Below are 27,874 nucleotides of genomic sequence, written 5' to 3' on the forward strand. Positions count from 1 at the left end.
TCTTCAGGTCCCAGAGGCTGTCCACATTCCCTGCCATGCGGCTCTCTCCGTGGGCAGTTCACATGACAACAGCCTGCTTCTCCAAGACCAGCAGGAAGTCTCTAGTGTGTGCTGGCCAGGTGGAGCCTGACTATGGGAGGACTCCCAGCACATTTGCTGTATTCTGTTTGTTAGAAGCGAGTCTTGGGTCCCCTGCAGTCGAGAAGGAAGAAGTTTTTCAGACCATGAGAATGGGCACCATCCTAGGGTCTCTCTTCCACACTGCATTTTTGAAACAGAAATGGCTTCACTGATACTGCAAGTCAAAGGACACCATGAACAAAACGACAAGACAACCCACCAACTAGGAGAAAATATTTGCAAATCATCTATCTGACAAGGAATTGATTTTCAAAATATATAAAGAACTCATACAACTCAACAACATAAAAACAAACAACCCGATAAAAAATGGCCAGAGGCTATGAACAGACATTATTCCAAAGAAAAGCCAGAGAAGGCCAACAAGCACATGAAAAGATGTTCAACATCACTAATTATTAGGGAAATGCAAATCAAAACTACAAGGAGATTTCACCTTACACCCGTCAGAATGGCTAGAATTGACAAAAAGTAATAAATGTTGGAGAGGTTGTGGAGAGAATGGAACACTTATACACTGCTAGTGGGAATGCAGACTGTTGCAGCCACTATGGGAAACAGTATAGAGATTCTCAAAAAATTAAAAATAGAAATACCATGTGAACCAGCCATCCCACTGCTGGATATTTATCCAGAGAACATGAAATCAACAATTCAGAGAGATTCATGTACTCCCATGTTCATTGCAGCATTATTCACAATAGCCAAGATGCGGAAACAACCCAAGTCCCCAGAAACTGATGAATGGATAAAGATGTAGTGTATATATACAATGGAATACTACTCAGCCATAAAAAAGACAAAATCATGCCATTTGTGACCACATGGATGGACCTTGAGGGTATTATGCTAAGCAAAATAAGCGAGACAGAGAAAGACAAAGACCATATGATTTCTCTCATGTGGAAGATAAACACATGGAAAAAGAGAATAGATTAGTGCTTACCAGAGGGGAAGGGAGTGGGAGGAGGGAGAAAGGGATAAAGGGGCTGATATGTATAGTGATGGATAAAAATTGGGCTATTGTTGGTGAGCACAATGCAGTCTATCCAGAAACTGATATATAATCATGTACACCTGAAGTTTACACAGTGTTAGAGGCCAGGATGACCTCAAGAAAAACAAAAAGCTCAGCTGAATGCCGTAAAAGTGAATTTTAGTTTCAGATGGTCACATGGAGTCGGTTTCAGGCAACCTTCTTTGTTGGTCTGTGGTCATTGCTGGAGAGTCACTTAATTTTTTCCAGGCTCTATGAGAGAACAGTTGGTGGGGTGGCCCTGGCCCCATGAGGAGAGTGTGATACTCCTGCCGGCTGGGCGGAAGCGTGTTGCCCCGTGAACTGTTTGAGCCTTTAACGCAGTGGTTCTTTTGATCCTTGAATGTTTTCAAAATCTAATCTGAGTTTTGGAACCTAGACTTAGAAAAATACATGTGCTTTCTGGACGTTCCTGGGCCTCCAGCTTCTGAGAGGACATCTGTGAACTTGGGGTAAAACCCTGATCATTACACTTGTCTGAAATTATGTACAAATTATGTTAATGTTTTTAATAATTCTGTTGTCAGTGACCAGAAAAAACATTAAAGTTTCTTTTAAAACACATCCATGGGATGATACAAGGGGTATTTAATAACGACCCTGTGGTGCAGGTATTTTTATAACGCGTTTTACAGATGAAAAAAAAATTGAGCCAAGAGAGCTGAGTGGCTTTGATGAGGTCACACGGCTAGTAGGTGGCAGAGCTGGGGTTTGAACCCAGGCACTGTTACTCCAAAGCCCACGCTTTTAATCAGCATTGTACACAGTGAGATTTTTGTGTGTTCAGTTACTTCCTTGAAAGCCTGTCTCAGTGTTATCACATGTGAAGGACGCTGGGCTCTTGACACGTGGCCTTTCTGTGCTAGAACAGCATGTGTGATATTTGTAGTTTGTGAAGCAGCCAAGAATAATTTTAGCTCTCCATGTGAAATACTGCTTGTAAGTAACCATCTAACACGTGTGAATTTTAGAAATAATCTTAGAAATTGGGTTCCCTTTACTGCCTGTTTACTGATGCTCTGGGTGTACGTGTGTGTGTTTAAGTGCTCAAAGAATTGCCACCAAACATATTTCTTTGTCCAGAGAATTGAGCTACACATGGCAGGTCCTGTTCGAGGTACCAGCAAGGAGACAGACAGGGGCTTCGCCCTCTCGGGGCTGATTCTAGTGGGAAAGACGGACACTGAAAAGGAAAAGTTTCAGTTGCTGATGGATGCTAGAAAGAAAAACAAGGTCATGGGATAGTGGTGTGACTTAGACGCAGTGGTCATGGAAAGCGCTTCTCTGAGGAGGTGACACTGGAGCTGTGACCTGACGAGGCCTGAGCAGGAATGAGCGTGGATGAGCGGCGAGAAGCCAGTGAGCTGAGTTGGGACAGGAAGGGATAAAAACGGGCCGAGGTGGCGTTAGTAGACTGGTGCCCACATGGCGTGAGGGCCGTGGGTGTAGGATGTTTGGATTTTATTTGAAGTGTGACAGGAATCGTTGGTGGTTTCATTGGCTTTTCCGAAGCTGCCGTTACAAAGGAGCACAGGCTGGGTGGAAAGAAGTTGTGTCCTCACAGTTCTGGAGGCCGGAAGCCCACGACGAAGGTGTCAGCAGGCCTGCATCCTTCTGAGGGCCGGAGCGAAGATGTGTTCCAGGCCTGCCTCTTTGGCTTGCAGATGGCCATCTTCTCCCTGCGTCTCCACGTGTCCTTCCCTCTGTGTGTGTGTCCAGATTTCCTCCTCTTCTGAAGACACCATTGGTGTTGGGGTGGGGCCCACCCTAATAAGCTCATTTTAACTTAATTACCTCTTTCAAGACCCTGTCTCCGAATACAGTCACATTCTGATGCACTGGGGTTCAGGACTTCACCGTAGGAGTTTGGGGGGACACAGTTCAGCCCATAACAGTGGTCACACGTGAGGTGATTGGCTTTTCGACAAAACCTTCTAATGTCATCATAAACAACTGGGGACTCTAATGTTTTAAATGAATCATTAACTTAGTTAGGTGATCAGACAGAAAGGAATGGAGAGATTCAGCTGGAAACTTGAGTTTCTGTTTCTGTTTTGCATCTTTCTTCAGTGGCACGTCTTGTTCTGTTTCATGGCTCGTGTAAGGCCAGATGCCCCAGATTCTGGGGTGTTTGGTGCCCCCCAGGACAGACACAGCACATCTTCCTGGAAAGTGAATTCTGATTAAGTTATTACCTACTCTTGACAGGAAAATAAATCTGTAGAATGTACAGCTGGCGTGCGCCTAAGACCGAGTAGTTTCTACTCAGAATGGACTAGTCATTGCCAGACCTTCTAATTCTTCCTCTGCCAGTGGAAGTGCTTTGGTTGAAGGGCCGGAAGGCACTGCTGTAGGTTAGTTTTCTTGTCTAACAGTGTTAAAATGCCCTCTCACTCCCTACCATATTTACTGTCCCTCCCACAGGCACGGGAGGCAGCATACCATCATGCCCTCAAAAGTCAACTACCGGGCGAACATCTGGGCTCTGAAGGAGGAAGGCTGCACACACGTCATCGTCACCACAGCCTGCGGTTCCTTGAGGGAGGAGATTCGGCCCGGAGACATTGTCATTATCGACCAGTTCATCGACAGGTGAGCAGTCATCTGAGAGGCTTGAGGCTCTTGGAAGAGCATCCCCAGCTCCGATGGGCGATGTGTGGGCCCCTGGGGGAGGGGGCAGACCCAGAGATCTGCTTTAAGCTTCTTATTGTGGGGGTTTTTAACATACACAGAATAAAATAAGAATCAAGAAGCATCCTTGATTGTTGTCTGATGAAATGAAACTCTGGTTGAACCGTATGAAGTTGCCCGTTCTGTATGTCAAGAAATAGTTGAATATCAGCAGTTTCAGGTGGTCCAACCTAATAAATAATGGGGTATACCAAAAGCATCACAACCCCTCACCTATCATTTTCCGATTATTTGTTAGCCCTTGACACTATATACATGTTATCCACCTTCCCCTCTAGAATATAAGCCACGTGGAGGCAAAGACTTTCCCTGTCCTGATCGCCACTTTGACCCTAACACCCGTGCCAGAGCCTCTGGTTACTCAGTCATTATTTTTTGAGTGATTGAATGAATATGATCATTCCAAAGGAGAGACAGCCTGGAGTTCTTGAAAATCTCTCTGGCTGTCAAAGTGCGAGCGTTTGGAGGTAACGACTTAAGAAAATGGTTGCTATATGGTTGTTTAATAAAGCAGAGTACAGAACTCCACATTCAGAATGATCCGGATTTATAAAGTATTATAGATGATGCTGGAAAGAAAATCTGATTGGGTCCTAAGCCTGGGATTAATTCGTTACTTATGTGGTATAACTATACACTGTTGCATTTCCTGGATCTTTCTCACGTGTAGTAAATGAAGACAGTTCAGGCGCTGGCGCTTTCAAGAAAGCGGTTGAGGCAGAAAGATGTTGACTAGAAGGACCACGGGTGTTGCCCTCAGATCGGGATTCATTCTGTCTTGGCACTTCGTAGCTGTGTGACCTTCAAATCCTGAGGCTTCTGTTTTCTTTCATGTGCTGTGTGGATAAGCTGCCTCCTTTGTCTTGCGTGGGGAGTTCACTGTCTCTAGCAAGTGCCTTTCTGGGATCTAGCGTATATTACCTGCCCGATAAATGGGTGCCGCTGTTGTGAGCGTGGACATGTTGGGCAGAGGGGTCCAGTGGTTAACATCATTTGGTAACAACAGAAGAAAAGATCTGTAAAAGGAGGATCCCTAAGGGAATACCATTTAGAATGTAATCTCAAATTTTCTGTTGGTTACATATTGCAATGATAACATTTTGGATGTATTAGGTTAGATGAGATATTAAAGCTAGTTTTACTTGTTTCTCATACTTTTTTATGTGGGCCGCTAGAAAATTTAAAATTACGTACGTGTCTCATGTCCTATTGCCATTGGACAGTGTCTTCTAAATGAGACTGCCACTGGTTGAGCCGCGTGTTTTGCAGTTAACCAGGCTTGGGCATGTACGTAATTCACCGTGAGTATGTTGAATGGCTCAGGCGAGAGGAGAATCAGCTTTTTGCCTTTGAGTAGTGCCCAACATGCAGTGTACTGATGGTGCATTTTTGAACAAAGTATGTCTCGGTGTGTGGAAGTGGGCGCCAGGTCCCTGCTCTTGGTGCTCTCAGCAGGCCCGGGATGCTGAGCTCCGGAGGCTGTGCAGTTTGTAGCCTGAGGACCAAGCCATCCCCACGGCTGCAGCGTGTCTGATAGAATTGCAGTGGTCTGCCAAGCCGCCCAGGGGGTTACGGCCACGGGGCAAGGGCACTGGATCAGGAGGTTTTGTCCTGGGTCTGTTTGGCCTCAGGCAAGTCCCTTGACCTGTGTGGGCCTCGGTCCCCTCTTCAGAATGAGGGGTTGAACTGCAATGTATTTCTGCCCCCTCTTCTCTGCACTACTCCTGGATTCTTCTCCAGCCACGGATCTAGAAACACACATCTGCCTGTCGCTGTAACTGCCAGCATCATCTTAGGAAAAATTCCTTGTCCGAAAGTGGTCTTCAAATGCTAGAGGGATTGTTCTAATCTCTCTGCCAGAAATCTTTGATAAAGAATCGGAATGAAATATGGCTCTTATTATTTAATAGATGGCAGAACTAAAACCTGTCCCTTTCTCCGCCCTCGGTGCCCAGCACAAGGGAAAGGACACCAACTGGGTATGTGAGCCATGCCGAGCATGCCTTAGAGGTTGTTAAGATTCAGAGTGACAAGGGCTCTGATTTTTATGATTGTTTTAAAAAACATTAGATTTCTACTCTAAAAATGAAGTATACCCTTGAAGGAGTCTGACAGGCTGGAAAGGTCTCTTACAAGAATGAGATCATTCTCTTCTGAAAATCATTTTTTTCTTTCATGCCACTTTCTGTCCTGTGAAAAGTTGAAAGCCGGGCCGAGGACAGGGGGATCCTGGGTGTGACTGACCTGGAGAGAGCGGGACAGCAGACAGGTGGGGAGGGCGCAGTTCCAGGTACTTCCGGGTGTGTGCAGTCAGTCCTGGCATCTGTTTCTCAGATGTGCAAGGAAATGCCTTGGTTTATATTTAAAGTGAAAATAACCTTCTTTCATTTATGATTAGAGCAGCTGTGGAAAGCAAAATGGATCTTGATCTAGAATTTGAACACCAAAAGCATGTGCTGCTTTTGTCACTGTCCCCTTCTCATTGCACAGTGACAGGTTTCTTGACTTCCCTCGCCCTGGGTCCTGGGCTCCATGTGCGGTGGTGTTCATAAACCAGAAATTAAAAATACAATTCCTATCAAGAACGTGCTGGAGGATCGTCCACAGTGAGTTTCTTCAGTGATGTACACCTCCTGCTGTAATGGGTTTAATTAATCTGTTTCTTCTGCCTTGGTGGACGTCCCCATTGTCACAAGGCATTTGGCAACTGATGTTGAAATGTGGTTAAGAATGGGACTTGTTCTACTTCTTGACAGTCATTCTACGGTCCATGTGAACTTGGGAAAGAATTTGTCTGCCTTTTCGTCTGTCCTATTCTTGTGGACTATTTATACTTGAAAAGGATCTCATAAGGGACACACTGCAAGATTCATAACTTGGGGTTTCTTCTCCCGTGGTACAAACCCTTGTGTGTGCAGGGTACACCTGGCACTCACAGTGTCACCTGTGGGGAAGTGAAGCAAGACGGTGAGTGGGGGAGAAAGAAAGACCTCATAAGGGAGTCAAAGTCGATTTCCCTCCCCAGCCTTAGCTTTGCCACGTGAAATGGAGCCAGCATTCTGAAAGCTGAGCTGCTCTCGGATCCAGTAAGGCCTTTTAGGTTGTTATTCTCTTGGGTTGTATACCTGGTTCCATCTCGTGCCTTCTGATCTTCCATGCCTGACTATTTCCCGCCATCCAGGGAGCAGCTGGGAGAGCCGCCTGTCTCCTTATGTGCTGGGTGGTTGCTGTTACCTCCTCTCCCACTGGTGACTCTTCTTTCTGCAAAGGGCTCTGAGGAAGCACGTCCCTGCCTGTAGCATGGTGAGGGCCCCGGGGAAGCCTCACCCAATTCTGAGGCAAGACTTGGGAAAGTTAGAAGCAGGACATTGCAGTCACTTGGCTTCTGTTTTGTTTTTGCTTTTCAGCCTTGCAGCTGGAAGGTGTGACCGTCTCTCACATCAGATACCCACCCCATTCTTAGAGCCTGACCTTAGTGATGCAGTGCACAGTGGAGCGTACAAGTGATTTCTGATGAGAATTTTGCAGCAGGAGCAAGATGCCTGTTTTCCCACCAGCTGCTTTTTCACAGCATGAGGCACATTGTTGTCTACTCCTGTTTTCCTTCCTTGCACACACCCTGCATTGTTGAACCCAGTTACTGTCAGATACTTGTAGGGAGTCATTTGTCTGTGTGAGAGGACTGACTGTATGGCATTTCTTTCACCCCACACCAGTAACTGTCCATGTCATGCAAGGCACATGTGGGCAGGGGATTCCAGCCATTTCCACACGTGACCTTTCTCCTCTTCAACATCGTTCCTGATGATTATCATTGAAAGGAATTCAATTCACCATATTTATTATGCATGTATTGAAAGGAACAACTAGATCTGTAACCTGTTTGGGAAGACGCCCACATTATATTAAGTTAAAGAAAATGATGTGGGGGCCGGCCCAGTGGCGTAGTGGTTAAGTTCGCATGCTCCGCTGTGGTGGCCCCAGGTTTGGATCCTGGATGTGGACCTACACACCACTCATCACGCCATGCTGTGGTGGCATCCCACATCTGAAACAGAGGAAGATTAGCAGAGATGTTAGCTCAGCAATAATCTTCCTCAAGCAAAAAGAGGAAGATTTGCAACAGATGGTAGCTCAGGGCCAACCTTCCTTACCAAGAGAAAAATAGTAGGGACTAGTAAGAGCTCTCAAACTGCTTCTGTCACTATCAGAAATATCTCAAGGTGAGGCTAGCTAACATCATCTGTAAGGACAAGAATAAGATTCTTACTTTTTAATAATTCCCTTTATCAGGAATTTTTTGTAGATAAAGGTTTTGTGTTATTTTTACAATGAGAAAAAATATGACCAAAAAATTAAGATTAAGAAAGCAGGTGTAGATCCTAATGCCAAGTGTTTTCTGCAAAATGCTGTTGACATGTTGGCCGGTTGTGCCTGAGGCCCGGGTTAGGTTCTGCTTGAGGAATGCAGTGGAGGAAGCCCCAGCTTGGAAGTGAGGACGTCCACAATGGCTTCCTGGCTCTGCCCCCAAATTCCTTTGTCGCTTAGTCTCTCATCTGCTAAATGAGGGATTGGATTGATTCCTAAGAGTTCTGATGTCTCCCCTCTTGAGAGAAATAGTTTCTCACCCGAACTCCCACATTTGACTTATAAGATGGAGATGTTATCACATCAAAGTCTATTGGAATGTAGCGGCTTGAGGTTTCTGCAGCCCTGTTTCATATTTAAACATGGGTGTAAATGGGGATGTTGCTAATACTTGACTCATTGAAGGGTGAAAGCGAGCCAGAGCCTGGAGTACGTGGCACTTGGTTGGTCAGTTTTACAAAAAGAGAAAAGCCTGTTTATCCAGGCTGGAACAGTCATTCCAATGTTCTTAATCCCATTGGAACTGCTTTGGGGTTAACTTAGCATTTCCCTTAGGATACATGTGACAGGGGCCGGCCCCACGGCCAAGTAATTAAATTCGTGCGCTTTGCTTCCGTGGCCCAGGGTTTCCCCCATTCGGATCCTGGGCACAGACCTAGCACTGCTCATCGAGCCATGCTGAGGCAGCGTCCCAATGGCAGAGCCAGAAAGCCCTACAACTATAATGTACAACCATGTCCTGGGGGGCTTTGGGGAGAAGAAGATGAAGAAAAGAAAAGGAAGATTGGCAACAGATTTTAGCTCAGGTGCCAGTCTTTAATGAAAAAAAAAAAAAAAAAAAGACACGTAAGCCCAAGGGTTGGGAAGCACAGGGACTGGGTTTTCATTCCTGCAGAGCACGGAGGACTTTTTCCTGTGTTACTCATGAGTTTAAGTTTAGAACAATATAATGGATGTAGAAAGTGGCCTATTCTGAAAACTTCGGGTGAGAAATTGCTGGGTGACTTGGCACTGGGTTAATTATAGCCTCTCTTTTGTGGGTTTGAAAATGTTTTATCAAAGAAACTGAACTAAGAGACTATAGAACAAAGTATGGCAGGGAGAGGAACAAGCTAAACAGGGCAGCAAAGAGACAGATTCCCAAATGTGGAGCAGGGCAAACGGCTGCTTTCTTCAATGGGTCAAAGGCATGAAAAAAGAAGACGGGGTGGAGGGGAGGAATTACTCTCAATTTAGAGACATGACCTGAAATTGTCAGTGCAACTGTTAGAAAAAGACATTTTTGAGGCCATCAGGGAAATTTGCATATGGCCTTAGTATTATGTGATGCTGGGGAATTGATGTTATTTCTATCAGATGTGATAATGACATTTCAGTGGAAAATAATCCACATATTTTGGTGGATCTGAGGTAGGGATAAAATGACGATGTTTGGTTTTGCAACCCTGGAAAATCTAACAGATGAAGCAAGTTTGACAAAGTTTTGGAAATTGCTGAGTCTAGGTGATGGGTCTATATGGCGTTCACTGTACAAGCCTCTACATCTGCGATGATTGAAAGTTTCCTATTGACTTCTGAAGTGCGTCACCTGCCCTCCTGAGCCCGCAGATGATTTGTCCCTACAGTCCAGTGTGGTTATCGCGTTACAGCTGCCAGACCACAGACATTTTAATTCCCATTGGAAAGCATGTAGCCATCGACCCAGAGCCAGACAAGCTGAATACCATCTCGGAGCTGCTTTTCTTACTGTTGTCTTCAACTTGTTCAGAGCTGTTGATTCTGGAGTGAGGACCGACAGCTTGGCCTGGATGCAGTTGATTCACCAGCCCCCAGAGGATGGGAGATGGCTTTAAGAAAACCCAGAAACCTTTCACTTTGCTCTGTAGGACCACCAAGAGACCTCAGACCTTCTATGATGGAAGCTCCCCCTGTGCCAGAGGAGTGTGCCATATTCCAGCGGCTGACCCGTTCTGCCCCAAAACGAGAGAGGTGTGTAGACTTTGTGGAAGGTGCACCACAATAAATCATAAGGACTTGGGGTGGCATCTAGAGTTAAATGAATTGGCTAAGCATGTGGTCTCTTTTCCCCCTCAAATTTGTTTCTCATGCAAGGTTTAATGAAGAGCTGTTTCCCTTTGCTAATAATGCCTCTGCTACTCTCAATCATTTGTAAGCTAACTCCCTCAAAGTTGCAACCTGCTTTTTTTATAAGTTTAGATTTTCCTGTCAGGATACTTTCTAAATAATTTGTTATATAATAGCATATTAGTCAAGAGTATCCAGTGTGGAACTAGATTACTTGGGGTTAAATGTCTACTCTTCAGCGTAATAGCTGTGTGTCATTGGACAAGTTACTTAATGCCTCTGGGCTTAAGTTTCCTCATTTGTAAAATGAAGGTGATGATAACATGTACCTTATAGGACTGAGAGAGAAAAGAGTTAATACTTATAAAATGCTTGGAACAGTTTCTGTCAGTTATGAGATAGCCAATGACTGGTTACTTCTTTTATGAATTAAATTACTATTGATAATCTGTAAATTGTCAGATTGGCATCATTTGCTTTGAGCTGAGTTCGGCCATTACTGTCCAGCCTCCCCTCCGGGATTATAGTAAAAGCTCCAACAGAGGGGCGGCCCTACAAAGGCCAGTGGTGGTGGAAGGGGCGGAAGCGCAGCCTCAGCTCTCAGAGGATGAAAATGGTACCACGACTCAGCGTCTGTCACTCGGTCCATAATGGTGCTTGTCTGATAATCCCAGATTATCAGTCAGGTGGGACCCAACAGATCAGAAGTATTGTCAGAGGAAAACTGCCTGGTCAAATCTGCTTTATAAATTAGCTTAGAGAATATAAATACCTAAACATGTTCATCATTCAGATAATCTTATCACCTGCCTATGGAAAGTAGGTTTAGTTTAGCTTTTCTGTTTAGCCTGCGTAATCCTGTGCCACTGGTTTCCTTCTAGTTCACAGCAGGGCACCTCACTCTGGTCTCCAACAAAAATCTGGAATCCAAAGCCAGGGGTTGTGGGGCCGTTTCAGATAGACCACTGTGTGTACCTTCTCTAACTTCTGTGAAAGTAAATGTTTTACTTGTTTGAAAAAAAATGGCAGGTTCAGTTTGTGTGAATGTATGTATTTAGATGTATGTGTTTCTGGGTGGTTATCAGCAGAACGCATCAGGATGTCCTGCTGGCCTTCCCCCTGAAACACTGATCTGTCCACGTAATAAATCTGCTCTCCAGGGGAAATTAGATGGATATAAAATTCTCGTCCATTTCAAAATGGGGGCAGCTTGGTAAGAAATGGACTAGGGAGAGAAAATGCATGTTAATATGAGATCTGAGATCTGGTCTCAGGCAGAAAATAGTGATCTATGTCACTAGGAGTAGAGGTGGCGGAGGGAGTGCTTGTGCTGTATGCTGAGCCTATGTAAATGTGAATTCCAGTAGTACAGTTTGACCTCCCTTGAGACCGAATGAATTCAGCTATTATTAGTCTAGCCAAGCCAAGGACCCCCATGTAAAAACTAAAGAGTGCTGGGGAAGGAGGTTTAAGAAAATATGAAAAGTAAGCCTCTAGAATATTCCTTTATTCTTCTGTACTGTAAAAGAGATTTTTAAATATTGTCCAAAAACGTGAAGAGTAGGTGGTGCAACCCACTTTCTCTGTCACCATTCACGTGATCCTTCATGTACTCATGAGGAAGGACTGTCAGTTGAATTGTCAGGTGGCAAGCAAGATGCACAGCGGTTGTACCGTACCTACCATTTGTGTTAAATATGTGTATATATAAAGAGATTAATATGGACATATTTGCATGTAAATACGTCTTTCTGGAAAGTTGACCAAAAAACTGGTAACAGTGGTTTCCCTTGGAGAGGTGAACGGGGTTGCCAGGACACAGGTGAAAGAAATACTTGTCACAGAATAATATCCTTTTGTACTGTTTATGTTTTGGGCACTGTGCAAGTGTTACCTATTCCCAGAGCAGTGTCACTTCTAGTCACTTTAGGAGAGCATCTGAAACAAAGTCTGAAAATTCTGGTACATTAAGTATATTTAGCCTGGTGATATAATATTGCTAATATGCATTTGTGATGATGGCAATACATTCAAAAGTTCCATTATGATTACTCAAGACATGGAAGTGAAAGCATCTTAGCCTCAGACCCAGAGATGTCTCAGCCTGTGGTTTGTATTTCTGGTCCCTTGGGATGGCATTAGCGGTTCTCATAGGGGTGCAAGGTACTGGTTCAGGTGGCACCGCCCCAGGGTCTGTCTGTGGCTGGTCCACATCCACAGCCTCCACCTGCTCCTCCTCCCCATCATGGTACCCACCTCCCAGGCTGATAGGCGGACTTAGGTGCCGCAGGCCAGTGGCACGCGGTAGTTGGGATCTTCCCTCACACATCTCTGGAAGCACTCGGAAGTGTGGCCAAGACATGCAGCTTCGTTATTCGGGATTTTTAAAGACATCTAGTGTCTTTAAAACATTCAGGGCTGAGCTGGTTGTATCTTAATTTTGAAAAAAAAATGGCGGGGGTCAGGGAAGGAAGGAGTGGTTTAGGCCCTTGAATGCATGACCTGTGCTCTTTGGGAGAAGTTGTGACTAAGCATAATCTTATTTTCAGCATCTGTAGGATAAATCAGCCTGATGTAGCATCAGCTGTTCATTGTCTGTGACTTGTCTTGGTTCTAAATTTGGAGTTGCCAAGACACTTGTTAAAATTCTTTCTCCCAATGCCATGGCACAGAATGAGTTATTTTTAAGGAACTAGGTTAATTCGCTTATGTGGTTCAGACATGTGCAGGCGAGACTTTGGCCTAGATTGCAGCCTTCGATTGACTTTGAGTCACTCCTTTTTATATGTGTAGTATCCCAGGAACCTTTGCCAGTTATTTGGTAAACATTTTAGAAGCTGCCGGTGTTAATCGTTAGGAGACCAGTTTAGCATTTACATAGTGTTGACGCTGTGCCCGACACGGTTCTGTACTGTATCTTCCTTAGCTTATTTAATTTTCACAATATCTCTGAGTTATACATTATCAGTCCCCTTTTACAGATGAGAAAACTAAGTCATACAAAGGTTAAGTGAATTTTCATCAGTGCTTGAGTAGGTTAACAGTTAAGTTTAAAAGACTAATTTTTTTTAATTAAAGAAGAGTGTTGAAGCACAGGCTAAGAAAAAATGAAATTAATAACCCGAAAGTTAGACGTGCAATATTAATCAGACACTGGAAAAAGTGATCAAACTTTTAAATAATTTTTCTAAAGCCCCTGTGTGGCCTTGCCACTAAAGGGATGCCAAGGTAAGTTTATCCCTGGAAAGAAAAAAATCAGTGCGGCCTCGTTCTGTTTTGACCATACGTCCCTGGAGAGGCAGCAGACAAAGGAGATTATGAAGAAATCACTTTCTAACCAAAGAAATGCTTTTACAAAAGTCTTCAGATTTTGTAAGGGCAATGAGCGTAATTTCTCAGGTGCTGGCAAGCAGTTCTCAGCGCGTCTCTCTGAGATGTGGGTGAGCAGCGGCCCCTGAGCTCAGCCTTGGAGGTGAAGAGCTCAGATCCAAGTTCACGTTCACAGCCCAGCTGAGTCTCTTCAAGCTGTTAAGAGGTCACTGAGATTCCAGTATGTCTACAAATGCCTGGTGGATAGAAAAAGCTTGCTGTTTGCTCTTGTAGCTGTGAGCTGTCTGCGAGGGGCTGGGGAACAGGGTTAGGTAAGTGGCTGAGCGTCTAGGAAGCACCCTTCTGTGATTTCCCAGGTTCTCTCTGAGGACCTGCGGCTCCTAGGCATTTACCATAAAAGACTTTAATTAAGAATTAACTTGTTAGACATCAGGGAAAAAATAAAATACTAAGCTCTACTTGTATTTGTACGTTTTGAGTTTGTGGTTGTTTCTTTTCTAGGTCCTCTTAGAGAATGCTAAGAAGCTAGGACTCCGGTGCCACTCAAAAGGGACAATGGTCACAATTGAGGGACCTCGTTTTAGCTCCCGGGCAGAAAGCTTCATGTTCCGCACCTGGGGGGCGGATGTTATCAACATGACCACAGTTCCAGAGGCGGTCCTTGCTAAGGAGGCTGGAATTTGCTATGCCAGCATCGCCTTGGCAACAGATTATGATTGCTGGAAGGAGAATGAGGAAGAGGTAGGTGGAATTCTCTTCTGGACGAGTATGGCCTGGGTTTCCAGGTGCCATGAGAGCCATTAAGAGAGTGTCTTAACTATTTGTCTCTCTCGCACTAGTTCCAGAAAGTGTCCTTCTACCAGGTTGTAAAGTCAGCTTTTCATACATTGCCACATACTTTCTGTAGTTCCCACTGGAAGTTAAGAACAAAGATCTTCATGGGGAAGAAAAAGACACTGTTATCCAAGGGCCAACAGTGAACAGTACATTGTAGGCATGTTGGGGATCATATTGAGACTTGGGCCTTATTTTAAGGATAAAGGGTCTTTTGGTGATAATTTCCTTATGCTGTGCTGCTGTTTATTATGTTTGTTTTCAAAGGGAGAAACCTATTACGTCTTCCTGGTAAGAGGACTCTGTATTCATACCTGTCTGTTTAACTTACCCTGACTGGATACCATCCTTGGTGTAGGAACACGACAGCAAACAGACAAGTCCCTAAGGGGCTAATGCTTTGGTTTTGGGGAGGGGCGGGGGAAAGGTTATGCAAGCCAGTGTGAGAGGAGATTGCTTCCTGCCTTGGCTTTCTGCTCAGCCTGGTGACGTTTGTCTCCTCCTCTGCAGAGCTAACAGTGCTTCCCTTTAGTTGGCCACAGGGAGTTTGGAAAGCATACAGTTAGAGCTACTTCAGTTAAAAGCAGAGAAACTGAACCCTGTGTAAGTGGAAAGGCGTGAAGGCAAATACTGTTAAATGCCACAAGGAAGGCAGAGTCCAAGATGGCATCATCTCAGCCAGCCATGTGTGTCACTGTGCTTCAAACCAGATGTGCAGCCTGGCGTGGGGGGAAGGTTTTTGTGTTGCCTAAACCCATCTTCATGTTGCCGTTGTTCCATTTACCTGGGACACTGGGCCCATTATTTACCACATTACTCTTCTCTAGGATGGAGCCGGGGCTTGGGGGTGACGGGTGTGAGTTGTTTAGTTGCAATTCTGACCTTGCAGGGTAACTAGGAGAGTTAAACCAAATGATATATGCTGAGCAACTGGAATAGTGCTGGCTCCTAGGAGGGTGGTCCTCTGATGGGAGCTAGGATGGAGTTGGGGGTGGGGAGACCAAAAACAAGTTTGTGAAGAAGGAAACTTTTGAGATTTGAGCTGAACCTTTTGATTAGATTAGATTAGATTTGAATGTGAGGAGGTTAGTAGAAAGGGCGTTTTGGGTGGAGCCCAAGAGCAGGAACAAAGAAGAGGAAAGAGAGGTCCGATTCTTTATGAAATATCAGTCACAGGAAAAGAGTAAATGTAGGGTAGATGTCTTGGATGCTTTATGACTGCATTCAATGACTCCACTTAAGACATGTGTTTACCTGTAGCTGGCAGGCACCCAAGTTGTCACTGCTTTGTGTTCCCACAGTAGTGGGCCCTTCCCTCTGCTATGGTGCTCATCATTTTTTTCTAAACACATTTTGGTGTTTGTGAGAAGTGTCTGGACCTTATACTCCAGGAAATAGAGAGAAAAGTACATTCATGGTGACCCTGAATCTTAGAGGTTTTCTAAGCATAGTGAAGTGTGACAAGTTCTATACCTCTCATTGTCCATTTTATAATCACAACTTGTTCCAGCTTTTCCTTGTGAGGCAATTTTAGTCATGTACAAAGTAGGCAATAGTATGAACTACCATGAATCCAGAATCCAGCGTCAACCATTATCACATCAACTTACAGTCAATTGTATTTCATCTACGCTCTCATCCATAATTTTATCCATTAACATGTCAGGAGATATCTAACATAACTGCATTATAGTTATCACATTCCAGCAATAATTCCTTAATATAGCCAAAGTTCAAGTTTCTAGTTATCGCAAATATCATAAATGATGTTATCCAAAAAGAAATCAGGTTTTTTGTCCCGTAGAGTTTCCCACAGTCTAAACTGCTGAAATCGTCTCCGTAGGGTAGGTTAGTAGGTTGTTCTGTCGTCTGTTGTTTTCTGTAAATTGGCAGCTGGATCTACAGGTTTGATCACACTCAGGTGTCATATGTAGTGATTTGTTTTTCCATCAGGAAGCACATTAAAATGAGTTGTTCATTTGGTTTTAGTTATTTTTGTTTTGTGATCTTAGCCATCCATTCATTGATTCATTGGGAGCTGTAACGTGAAAAATGATGATCCATTGATTCCATCATCTTTCTTTATTGGAAGACTTCTCTAAAGGGAAATGTGCTGATCTTCTGACTGGTTATCCAGTTTGGCAACAGTTTTAAGACTGGAATTCATTCTCTGGACATGGAGAGAATAGACACAGCTTTCCAGAGCATGCTCGCACATTATACATCTGAGGGAGTTCCTCAGACACCATATTGAAAACCAGCGGTGCTTTTTAGAAATATCATTGAGTTACTTCAAGACCTCCCCACTGGGACCAAAGACCATCTTGATAAATGCCCAGGTTGCAGGGCTCCAGATTGAAACTGGGGTAAACTGACCACGCAGGTCAGGTAGGAGCTCAGGAAAACATTCCATGAACAGCAGTGGAATTTTTAATTTCTGGCAACATCGTGTGCCATTGTTTCTCTAGGTTTCAGTGGACCGGATTTTAAAGACCCTGAAAGAAAATGCCAATAAAGCCACAAGTTTACTCCTCACTACCATACCCCAGATAGGGTCCATGGAATGGTCAGAGACTCTTCGTACTCTGAAGGTAAGTATCCTCAGTCATCTGCAAGCAGACGATCCATAGGCCCTCAGCTGCCTTTTCCTCTTATTTGCATTTCAACCTTGGTCCCTCTCCTCATGTATTTTCTACTAGCCTAGAGGTTTTCTACAAATTTTCATGTCATTTATAGTATACCATCCTAACCATTTGTGAAACTGAGTAGTCATATATTCTGCCTCATAATGCAAGACCATTCGAAGGTGAGGTGGGGAGAGGTTTCTTATCTAGTCTGCCAGGTTGTTGACACTGTCCCATTCTGCAGTGTGTCTCTAAGTCTTCCGAAGATTCATAGTGCCTGCTCTGCCCGAACCTTACATTGCTGACAAAGCTGTTTTCTCTTTGGCAGATCCATGCAAAGTGTCGGCAGCCTTTAAAGCTGAGACACTGACATAGCAATACCAAAATGGTGCTGGGGACTGTCTGCTTACGGTTAATGTTGCATCACATGAAGACAGTAATTCATGATGAACGTCAGATGGTTGCATATTGGTAGCTTTTCAGCTCCAGTGTAGTCGTGTGCTGCATAATGACATTTTGATCAACAATGGACTGCATATGTGACCACAGTCCCATAAGATTAGTACCATATAGCCTGGGTGTGTGGTAGGCTGTACTATCTAGGTTTGTGTAAGTGCACTGTAGGTTGTTCACACAACGAAATCACTAACACCACAGTTCTCAGAACATAGCCCCATGGTTAAGTGAAGCATGACTGTATTAATTCCCAGACTATAATTTAAATCAACTGCCAAGCTCAGAGATGCATGATTTTTATTTGGACATTTTATAACTCTCTGATCAACCACATTAGATAAGGAGTTGCCTCACATTGGTCAGATATCACATTGACCTGGTATCCAGAGAGGGTAGCCAGCATATCCTGAGGTCTCCTAGAACACGCCTGTGCTCTTGGGTCTCATGGCAGTAGTTGAGAGAGGACTTGAAAGGTTGATGTAAGCTCTTCCTACACTGCTGAATTACCACTGAGGAGCCCTGCACTGAGAGTGACAGTTTTAGTGTGATGACATGATAGGGTAGGAAATGATTGACAGCTGATGGGCGTGGAGGCGCCATGATTTATAGTGTTTCCTGATTTACATGGTATAAATTCTCCAGCACAGCTGATTTCAAACTATCAGCATGAAGCCCCTGATAAGCTGGGAAGTGATACACACAGTCACTTCTTGCAAGCTGGTACAGGCAGGCTCACGCGCACCAGTGTAACTAGGGTGCCTCTCAGCCTTTAGGACTGCAAAGTCAGGGATACTGGAATTTGTAATCTGTCTTCCCTAGTAGACTTCAAGTCCCTAAGGAGCAGGAAACACGACTTTTGGTTTCAGCCTGTATACCGAGGAGATAAATGTTCATTAATGAATAAATGACAGCTCCTTCCTCCCAAGACATGTGCCATCATAACTGAAGTGCAGGAAGCCCTTAGAATTATGAAGAAAAGGGAAACAGAATATAAATTCTAAGAATTGGAGAATGTCAGTTTGAACTAGCAACAGTTCCATTCAGATGCATAAAATGCAATAGAGCAGCCTGACTTCAGCTTGTCTACATGAGCACACTATAGATTGGCGGGAAGTGTGATTCATACTTTGTGTTCCTGGGGCTAATGTTACCTGCAAGATGTGGTGGGGGCTTTTTTTCCTTCATTTAAGTTTCCTGACTAACCCCTTTTTGACCCTAGAGTCTTGAACTTGAAGATAATTTCTCAAGCAATAAATTTATTACTTCAGCTTCATTTTTAAGTAAAAATGCTTGGAAGGTAGAAATGAGTGTTCTCTTTTCCTTCTAGGAAGCTTCTGAAAGTGTGTGTAAAACTGTGTGGTTTTGGATGTCTGCGTTTTTAGAAAGTGTTAGTATGTGTAGCTTTCATCAGATTCTCCAAGTGGGATGTATGACCTAAAGAGAGAAAATGAAGAACTGCTGCTCTAGACACAGTTGAGAATCGTGGCCTCCATTCTATAGCGTGAAGGAACACCTAATCCCTTATTCTGGGGTCGTGTTTCCAGTCCTCCCAGCACTGAAATGTATATCATTCATTCACTCACTAATTCATTCCAGAAACGCTTAGTGAGCACCCACTGTAAGTCCAGCTGTGGTTTGCAAAGACACATGAGACTTGCAGTGATGAAGAAGACCCTACTCTTTTTGGACATACTACATATTAAAATTTCAGTGGACTTTTTTTCAGCAGGATAAGGTGAAAGATGGGGGTTGCATAAACGATAATCCAGGCCGAGGGTTGGCATATAAAATGTGTCCTGGTGGATGTGAAAGGGGATGGAGATAAGTGAGAATCACAACAGTCCTCTTAGATAAGTGTGATGGACGTCACTTGACAGGAAAGGAGAGTGAGGGACCAAGAGTTCGGAGCGACGCCGGATGTCCCACATCTGGTTAGTGATTTTCAAACTTTGGTGAATGTGAGAATATTCTGGAGAGTGTGTTAAAAGTGTATGTCCCCTGAGACCTCACTCCATAAAATAAAAATCTGGTTTTTAACAAGCACTCCAGGTGATTATCATGCTCACACATCTGTAAACCCACTGCCTGTGGTAAGTGCTTGGCTGATTGTAATCTGTGCCTGCTTTCTTCCTTTCAGGATATGGCCCGGTTTTCTGTTTTATTACCAAAACATTAAAACAGTGTGGCTGCCCAGAAGAGAAGAAGACTTTCTCATTCTACACATTTATGGAATTCCTGCCTAACTTTAAAAAACATGGAAAAGACATGCAGCTTTAATGCCCTTGCACGCTAAGGAGGAACATAGAAGACATTGCACGAGTCAGAGATGGCTTTTATCAGACATGGACTGCTTCAGAAAACAGAAGGAAAGCAGATGACCAGCAAGTGTCTGGAAAATTCTTACACTTTAGAAAAAAGACAAGAAGATATCATTCACCCTCCCCCATTAAATTTGTAACAATAAATGGTGGGAGGTGGCATCTAATTTCCTATGTTGGCAAGGAATAAGAAGAAGAAATGGGACTCTTAGGTCATTTATTGGTGTGACTGTAAATTGATACAATCTTTTTGGAGGGCACTTTGGTAAAATGTATCAAAAGGCTAAAAAAAATACACCCTTTGTGCTGGTTACTCCTAGGAATTTATCTTTAAAACATTATTGGAGATACATACAAAGAATTAGGTATAAAGAAGTATGTCCAATAGAGTGTTAGTTATAATAACAAATATTCAAAACAATCTGAAAATCCAAAAATTGGAGGTAAATTATAATTTAACACTAGATTGTGAAATAGCCAACTAGAGGTCATGTTTTCACATAATATTTGATGTTCTAAAGAAGTGGTGACTCTATAATATGAAATGAAAAAACATATATAAGCACTTTACTGATTTTATTTTAAAATTCTGTACCTAAATGTACCAAAAGATTGGAAAGATATATGTAATCTTTTGTTACTGTATGTGGGAGAGGGATACTGGGAAATTTCAATTTTATTTATATTTTTCTGTCTCTTCACATTTTTATACAATGAATATAATCAAATAAAGTTTTTTTAAAAATAAAAATGGACTTAGAAAGATCCAGGTCTTGAAAACACACTGTTTCTGATAATGAAGCCAAATTTAAGATGGTAATACTAAGAGGAGTTCTGTTTGAGTTCCAACTTATTTTGTTACAAAAGAAGATCGCTAATGATTATATAGTCAGAATGATATTTGAGTTTGCAACAACTTGAGAAAAGCTGGGTGTTTAATACTGAGTCTTAAAGGTACACTATTTAAGGAACTATGTATATACATATAGTGTGCCAGATATTTCTTAAATTAATATTTGACTTTTTGAGAGGTGATGTCAGCATCGTGGCAGTGTGACTTGTTCCCTTTCTCCCCTCTAAGTTACAACTAAATGGGCGTTCATTAACCAGCAGAGGATTCCCTACACAGCACAATAGGACGTCCGAGAGATCCACGCAGCTGTGCATCTGAAGGTGGGTGGACTGGATCCCTGGGAGGCAGTGGAACTAGGTGAGTGCACCCCTCTCCCGCCCCGGTATCAGCAAGCCAGGTTGTGGATGCTCACACTATGGCCATCATGACTGTAAGGGGAGGCAAGGGCAGCCAGGGCCATGCAAATGCTTTCAGAGTTGTAGCCAGGCCCGCAGGAGTGCCCATCATGCCGTGGTAGCCCCGCCAGTGGGAAGCCTCTACACCAAGTGGTGGCAGCTCAGCCCCCATGCAGGCACTCGCCCCTTGAGCACAGTGCAGGTGAGAAGTCACTCCACCCACTCAGAAGGTGCCCAGCCCATGGAGCACAGCAGCCCGTGGGACCAACCAAGTGGCGGCCCAGCTGCCACACAGGCGCCTGCCCACTGAGCACAGTGCAAGTGAGAAAGCACCCCACCCATGGAGCACAGCAGACCGCAGGGCCCACCCAGTGGCAGCTGAGCCCCCACAAAGGCACCTGCCTGCTGAGTGCAGTGCATATGAGAAGGCATCCTACCCTCGGAGCACAGCAGGCTGTGAGACCCACTGAGTAGTGGCTCAGCCTCTGAGTAGGCACCTCTCCTGCCTAGCACAGCAGCTCAGCCCATCCCCAGCTGAGCACAGCAGCCCTGCCTGCACAAGAGTGACCTGCCCCCGGTTTGTGACCCACCTACTCAGCATAGAGGACTGGCCCAGGTGAGCTCAGCCTACAGAACATCTGTGGCCAGCCTGTACAAACGTGGAGCAGCCCTACCAGCTCGACTTCCAGCAGATGGAGTGGAATCAGAAAACACAGGTCTTGCTCCCCTGCAGTGGTGGCAGGTGGAATTTGTGACCAGATAATACCACAGGTGCACTCGCAAAGGATGAATTCATTGAACGTCATGAGGAGCTACAATAATACTTCAGAGCAGAAAGAAAGTGACAAATCTCTAGAAACCAATCCTGAAGTCAGAGAAGTTTACAATCTAAGTGATAGAGAATTCAAAACAGTTGTCATAAAGAAATTCAATGAGTTACAAGAAAACTCAGAAAGTTCAATGAGCTCAGGAATAAAACTAATGAGCAGAAGTAATACTTCATTAAAGAGAGTGAAACTAAAAGAAAACCAAACAAGTTCTGGATATGAAGAAAACAATTGAGATAAGAAATAATCTAGAAAACATAAAGAATAGAGCTGATGATATAGAAGACAGGAAAAAGCTTCAGGTAGAGGAGGAAAGAGAACTAAGATTGAACAGAAAATGAAGAAATTCTTTGAGAAATATCTGACTCAATTAAGAAAAGCAAGATAAGGATCATAAGTATTTCAGAGGGAGAAGGGAGGGAAAAAGGAGCAGAGAACTTCTTCAAAGAAATAACAGATGAGAACTTGCCAAACCTGGGCAAGTAACTGGACTTACAAGTGCATGAAGCCAATAGAACTCCTAATTAGATCAATGTTAATAGATCTTCTCCAAGGCATGTAATACTAAAACTGGCAAAAGTCAATGACAAAGAAGAAATATTACTGGCAGCAAGACAGAAGAAAATAACCTACAAAGGAACCCCTATCAGGCTTTTAGTGAATTTCTCAGCAGAAACCTTACAGGCTAGGAGAGAGTGGAATGATATATTCAAAATTCTGAAAGACAGAAGCTTTCAGCCAGGAATACTCTATCCAGTGAATGCATTCCTTCAGATATGATGGAGAAATAAAAGCTTTCTCAGATAAACAAAGCTGAGGGAGGTCATTGCCACTAGACCTCCCTTACAAGAAATGATGAATGAAGCCCTCCCACCTGTAACAGCAAGGCAAAGGTTTACAAAGCTATGAACAAGGAGATAAATAGGAAAAATCAGAAAATTTCATGTCTCTATCAGGATGGGTTAGCAAGCAAATGTAAAAGCTAAAGGGAAGTAAAGCATAAAAAGTAATTATAATCACTTCAGTTTAGTTGCAAATTCGCAACACACAAAAGAATAATTTGTGACAACAATAACTCAGAGAGGGAAGAGGAAAGCGATGAAAGCTGCTTAGGCTAGTGGAGATAAGAGGCTATCTGAAAATGGACTATCTCATCTATGAGATCTTTTAGGCAAACCTCATGGTAACCACTAAACAAAAAATCAGAGCAGAACTACAAATCATAAAGAAAAAAACCATCACAGAAAACCACCAAACTGTAATGGCAGTCAGAAATACAAGGGGGGAAAAACATGGAAACACAGAAGACCTGGAAAAAAAGAGACAAAATGGCAGTATTAAGCCCTCATATATCAATAATCACTCTAAATGTAAATGGATAGAATTCGCCAATCAAATACACAGAGTGGCTGGAGGGATTAAAAAACAAGACCCAACAATATGCTCCCTCCAGGATAGCATGAATCTATATAGAGAATACCCTAAAGAATCCACCACAAAGCTATTAGAAATCATCAACAACTACAGCAAAGTTTCAGGGTAGAAAATCTACAAAATCTACAAAAATCACTTGCGTTTCTAAACACTAGTAGTGAACTAGCAGAAAGAGAAGTCAAGAATACAATCCCATTTACAATCACAACAAAAAGAATGAAATACCTAGGAATAAATTTAACCAAGGAGATGAAACACTTATACACTGAAAATTGTAAGAGATTATTGAAAGAAATCGAAGAAGACATACAGAAATGGAAAGATAGTCCATGTTCATGGATTGGAAGAATAAACATAGTTAGAATGTCCATATTACCTAAAACAATCTAGAGATTCAATGCAATCTCAATCAGAATCCCAGTGACATTCTTCATAGAAATAGAACGAAGAATACTAAAATTTACATGGAACAGAAGACCCCGAATAGCCAAAGCAATTCCGAGAAAAAAGAACAAAGCTGGAGGCAAGCCCTGACTTCAAAATATGCTACACAGCTATAGTAATCAAAACAGCATGGTACTAGCACAAAAACAGACACATAGATCAATGGAACAGAACTGAAAGCCTAGAACTAAACCCACTCATCTCTGGACAGCTAATCAACAAAGGAGCCAAGAACATACAATGGAAAAAGCAAAGTATCTTCAATAAATGGTATTGGGAAAACTGGACAGCCACATGCAGAAGAATGAAAGGAGATCATTATCTTATCCCATACACAAAAATTAACTCAAAATGGATTAAAGACTTGAATGTAAGACCTGAAGCCATTAAACTAATAGAAGAAAATATAGGCAGTACCCTCTTTGACATTGGTCTTAGCAGCATCTCTGAATACCATGTCTACTCAGGCAAGGGAAACAAAAGAAAAAATTAATGGGACTACATCAGACTAAAAAGCTCCTGCAAGACAAAGAAAATCATGAACAAATGAAAAGATAACCCACCAACTGGGAGAAAATATTTGCAAATCATACATCTGACAAAGGGTTAATTTCCAAAATATATAAAGAACGTATACAACTCAACAACAAAAAAACAGACAACCCCATCAAAAAATGGGCAAAGCATATGGACACACATTTTTCCAGAGAAGATTTGTAGATGGCCAACAGGCACATGAAAAGATGTTCAATGTAACTAATTATTAGGAAATGCAAATCGAAGCTACAGTGAGATATCACCTCATACCGGTTAGAATGGCTATTGTTAACAAGACAAAATAAGAAATGAGGGGGAGGATGTGGGGAAAAGAGAACTCTCCTACACTGCTGTTGGGAATGCAAACTGGTGCAGCCACTATGGAATACAGTATGGACATTTCTCAAAAAATTACAAATAGAAATACCATATGATCCAGCTATCACGCTACTGGGTATTTACCCAAATTTCATGAAATCAACAGTACGAAGAGACTTACGCACTCCTATGTTCATCACAGCATTATTCACAATTGCCAAGTCGTGGAAGCAATCCAAGTGCTCATTACCTGATGAATGGATAAAGAAGATGTGGTATATATGTACAATGGAATACTACTCAGCCATTAAAAAAAGACAAAATGGTCCCATTTCCAACAACACGGGTAGACCTTGAGTATTATGTTAAGCAAAATAAGCCAAAACCCGCATGATTTCACTCATATGTAGGAGCTAAACAAATGGATGAAGAGAACAGATTAGTGGTTGCCAGTGGGGAAGGGGGTTGGGAGGTGGGCAAAAGAGGCACATATATATGGTGATGCATAAAAATTAGACTATTGGTGGTGAGCTCAATGCAGTCTATAGAGAAACTGATAAGTAATAATGTACACCTGAAGTTACAGAATGCTATAAATCATTATGACTTCTATTTAAAAAATTGAAAAAAATAAAGTTAAATAAAATAACTTCTTCCCAAGTGCTTCCCAAGTACATATGAATATAGCCATCTCCAGGTTAAAGTGGCTTCCATTATCACATACATCTTGTTGCCCTCAAATCTACTTCTCTTTTGCAAATGGTTTTCCTGAGCTCTAGTTCCGTACATCCAATTGCCTGTTAATATCTCTGACTGGATGCTCAGCAGACACCTCAGACTTGAAAGGTAAATGCATTATTCTCCAGCATGATTGCCCCATCCCTAGACCACTTTTTCCTGTGTTCCCTATCTTGATGAATGGCTCCACCACCTACCCAGTTGTCTGAGACAGCAACCTGGCAATTACCCTCTGCTCCTCCTCTCTCAACCCCCACAGTCAATTTGTCCTCAAGTCCTGTCAAATCTACCCCTTAGATATCTCCTAATTTTGTCTCCCAACTCTTGGCTTCCTAGTATCACTGCCTTAGTTCAGACTCCCATCTTCCCCTGCCTGAATTATTCACCAACTCTCTACCTGGTCTTCTTGTCTCCAGTATTAGCCACTCTATAACCAACCAGACCTCCATATGCTCTCAGATTCATCCTTCTACGTCACAAATATCACAGTGTTGCTTCTCTGCTTAAAAATGACTCTCCATTGATTTTTAGGATAGAATCTTAGTAGCTTTGTGCATGAGGCTCTTCCTCAGAACACTGTCTTTACATTCAGCCTCTTCTCTCATCACCTCCTCTGCCTGACTCTTAATCCAGGCATAATTAGTTACTGTAAACCTGAGCCAACCTAGCCCTTTTCCTCCTTGCGGAATACTGTCTCCAGCCAGCTTTGCCTGGCTCCCTCCTTCTGATCCATTGGAGACTGCATTCCCCCTAGAAAGCCTTCCCTCACCCTTTCATTCTGTGCTCCCTAGTACTCTGCAGCCATCCATCTGTTTATTTACTCATCACATATTTATCCAGCAGTATGGCCCAGACAATGTGGATGCACTGTGAACAAGACAGTCAAGGTCCCTGCAGCCAAGAGGGCATATTTGTACCTAGTTACTTATTCTTCGTCTCTCTTTAGATTGAGCTCTTGAAAGGCACAAATTAATGTGTCCTACTCACTTTTGTATCTCCAGTACTCAGCACTGTCAGGGCAGGCCGCAGTGGTGCCGGTCACTTCAGGGGAACCTCCAGCTGACAGTGGCAATGCCAGGTGGGATGCGCCTCCTGCCGGGTCATCGGGGTGGTGGCGAGCTCAGCCAGAGTGGTGGGGGCCTGGGATTCAGGCACAGCCCCTTGCTGGCCCAATGCCCCAGCTATAGCAGCAGCTGCCATAGTCCACGACGTGTCCAAGGCGGTGGAGCTCTGCCTTCTGTAGGGCCTCTACCTCAAGCCCATCACAAGGATACCATGAGCCCGGCCCTCCTGCCGCTGAAGTAGCTGGGAAGTCCATCTCCAACTGGGAGGCGATGGAAAGGCTGAAGGGCACGGTGCACAATCATCAGTTCTCCACCCTCCAGATTTCCAAGAACACTGTGGACTTCATCCACTTCAAGGGCGAGGTGGAGAAAAGACTCCAGTCAAGTCTTTCGTGACCTGCCTCCACAGCAAGACCATCCAGCTCTGCGGTGTCTACAACATCCTCAAGTTGCCGGGCCGCGGAATTCAAAATCTATTTCCCCACCTGCCATAATGAGAAGGATATGAAGGAAATGCTGCCGGGAGAGAGGCCAGGACGTGATTCCACCTGGAGGGGCTGCCCTGCACGTGGGTCACCTTGAAGGAGTCAGGTTCAGAGAAGCCTAATGAGGACATTCTGGTCAAGGTGTTTGAGAAGTTTAAGGAGATACAGAAGGTGGACATCCCCATGCTGGACCCCTGTTGGGAGGAGATGAGAAGCCAGAACTTCCACACATTAAGTTTGGGGGACACTTGACCCTGAAGGCATATGTCCAGAACCGTAGGTACATGGGCTTTATCCAAGTCATGAGCATCTTGTGTGGGATGAAGCTCAGGTACAACGGCAAGGATGGCAAGGCTGTGGCCTCCAACTTCAATGTTTCTGTTGACTCAACTGCATACCTAAGTGATGCCTCAATGAAGAAACCACCGCGAAGAGAAGAAAAAAATCTCCGAGAGAAAGAGGCAGAGGAGAGGCAGAGAGCAGAGGAAGGGAAACAGAAAATGCTAGAAGAATTGGAGAGAGAAAAGAAAAAGAAAGGAGAAGCTTTGCAGGAGGGAATGAAAACACAGGGATGGTGAATTCTGTTGGAATCAGAAAAAACTCGAGGAGCTACAAGCAGAGGAGCCAAAAAGCTACAAGAAAAAAATAAAATTGGGAGAGTGGAAGCTGCTGCTGGCTCAGAGGATCCTGCAGCAGATCAGCTGTTTGCCGAGCTGCTGGGCAGAGCCGAGGACCCGGCCCCGGGAGCGGCTGGTCTTGACACTCAGCAGGAAGCAACCGCTTCCTGTTCTGGGCTTCGACCTGTGCATTTCTCTGAAACTCGGGGCCAGTGTCACAGCCCCCCTTTCTTTGACTGGTTACAACCATCATTGAACGAAATAAGTGTTAATACCAAG

General features: G+C 43.6%; 1 protein-coding gene and 1 pseudogene across 5 annotated transcripts in view; both read left to right on the forward strand.

Annotated features, from left to right (window-relative positions):
- Positions 1-20,648, forward strand: part of LOC106824712 (S-methyl-5'-thioadenosine phosphorylase) — a 31,766-nt gene extending 11,118 nt beyond the window's left edge. For 4 of the 5 annotated variants that reach the window (XM_044756565.2, XM_044756564.2, XM_070496032.1 and 1 more), the window contains 5 exons: positions 3,602-3,769; positions 10,123-10,225; positions 14,153-14,392; positions 16,954-17,076; positions 19,703-20,648. In XM_044756565.2, coding sequence (XP_044612500.1) covers positions 3,602-3,769; positions 10,123-10,225; positions 14,153-14,392; positions 16,954-17,076; positions 19,703-19,741 — 673 coding nt within the window. In that variant the 3' untranslated portion in view covers positions 19,742-20,648. The remainder of the gene's footprint in view (positions 1-3,601; positions 3,770-10,122; positions 10,226-14,152; positions 14,393-16,953; positions 17,077-19,702) is intronic. The other variant, XM_070496033.1, reaches the window with a different exon arrangement.
- Positions 20,649-26,500: 5,852 nt separating this feature from the next.
- Positions 26,501-27,851, forward strand: LOC106824686 (A-kinase anchor protein 17A pseudogene; annotated as a pseudogene).
- Positions 27,852-27,874: the final 23 nt, after the last annotated feature.

The sequence above is a fragment of the Equus asinus genome, chromosome 23 (genome assembly GCF_041296235.1).
Source record: "Equus asinus isolate D_3611 breed Donkey chromosome 23, EquAss-T2T_v2, whole genome shotgun sequence".
In the NCBI taxonomy this organism is placed as follows: Eukaryota; Metazoa; Chordata; class Mammalia; order Perissodactyla; family Equidae; genus Equus; species Equus asinus.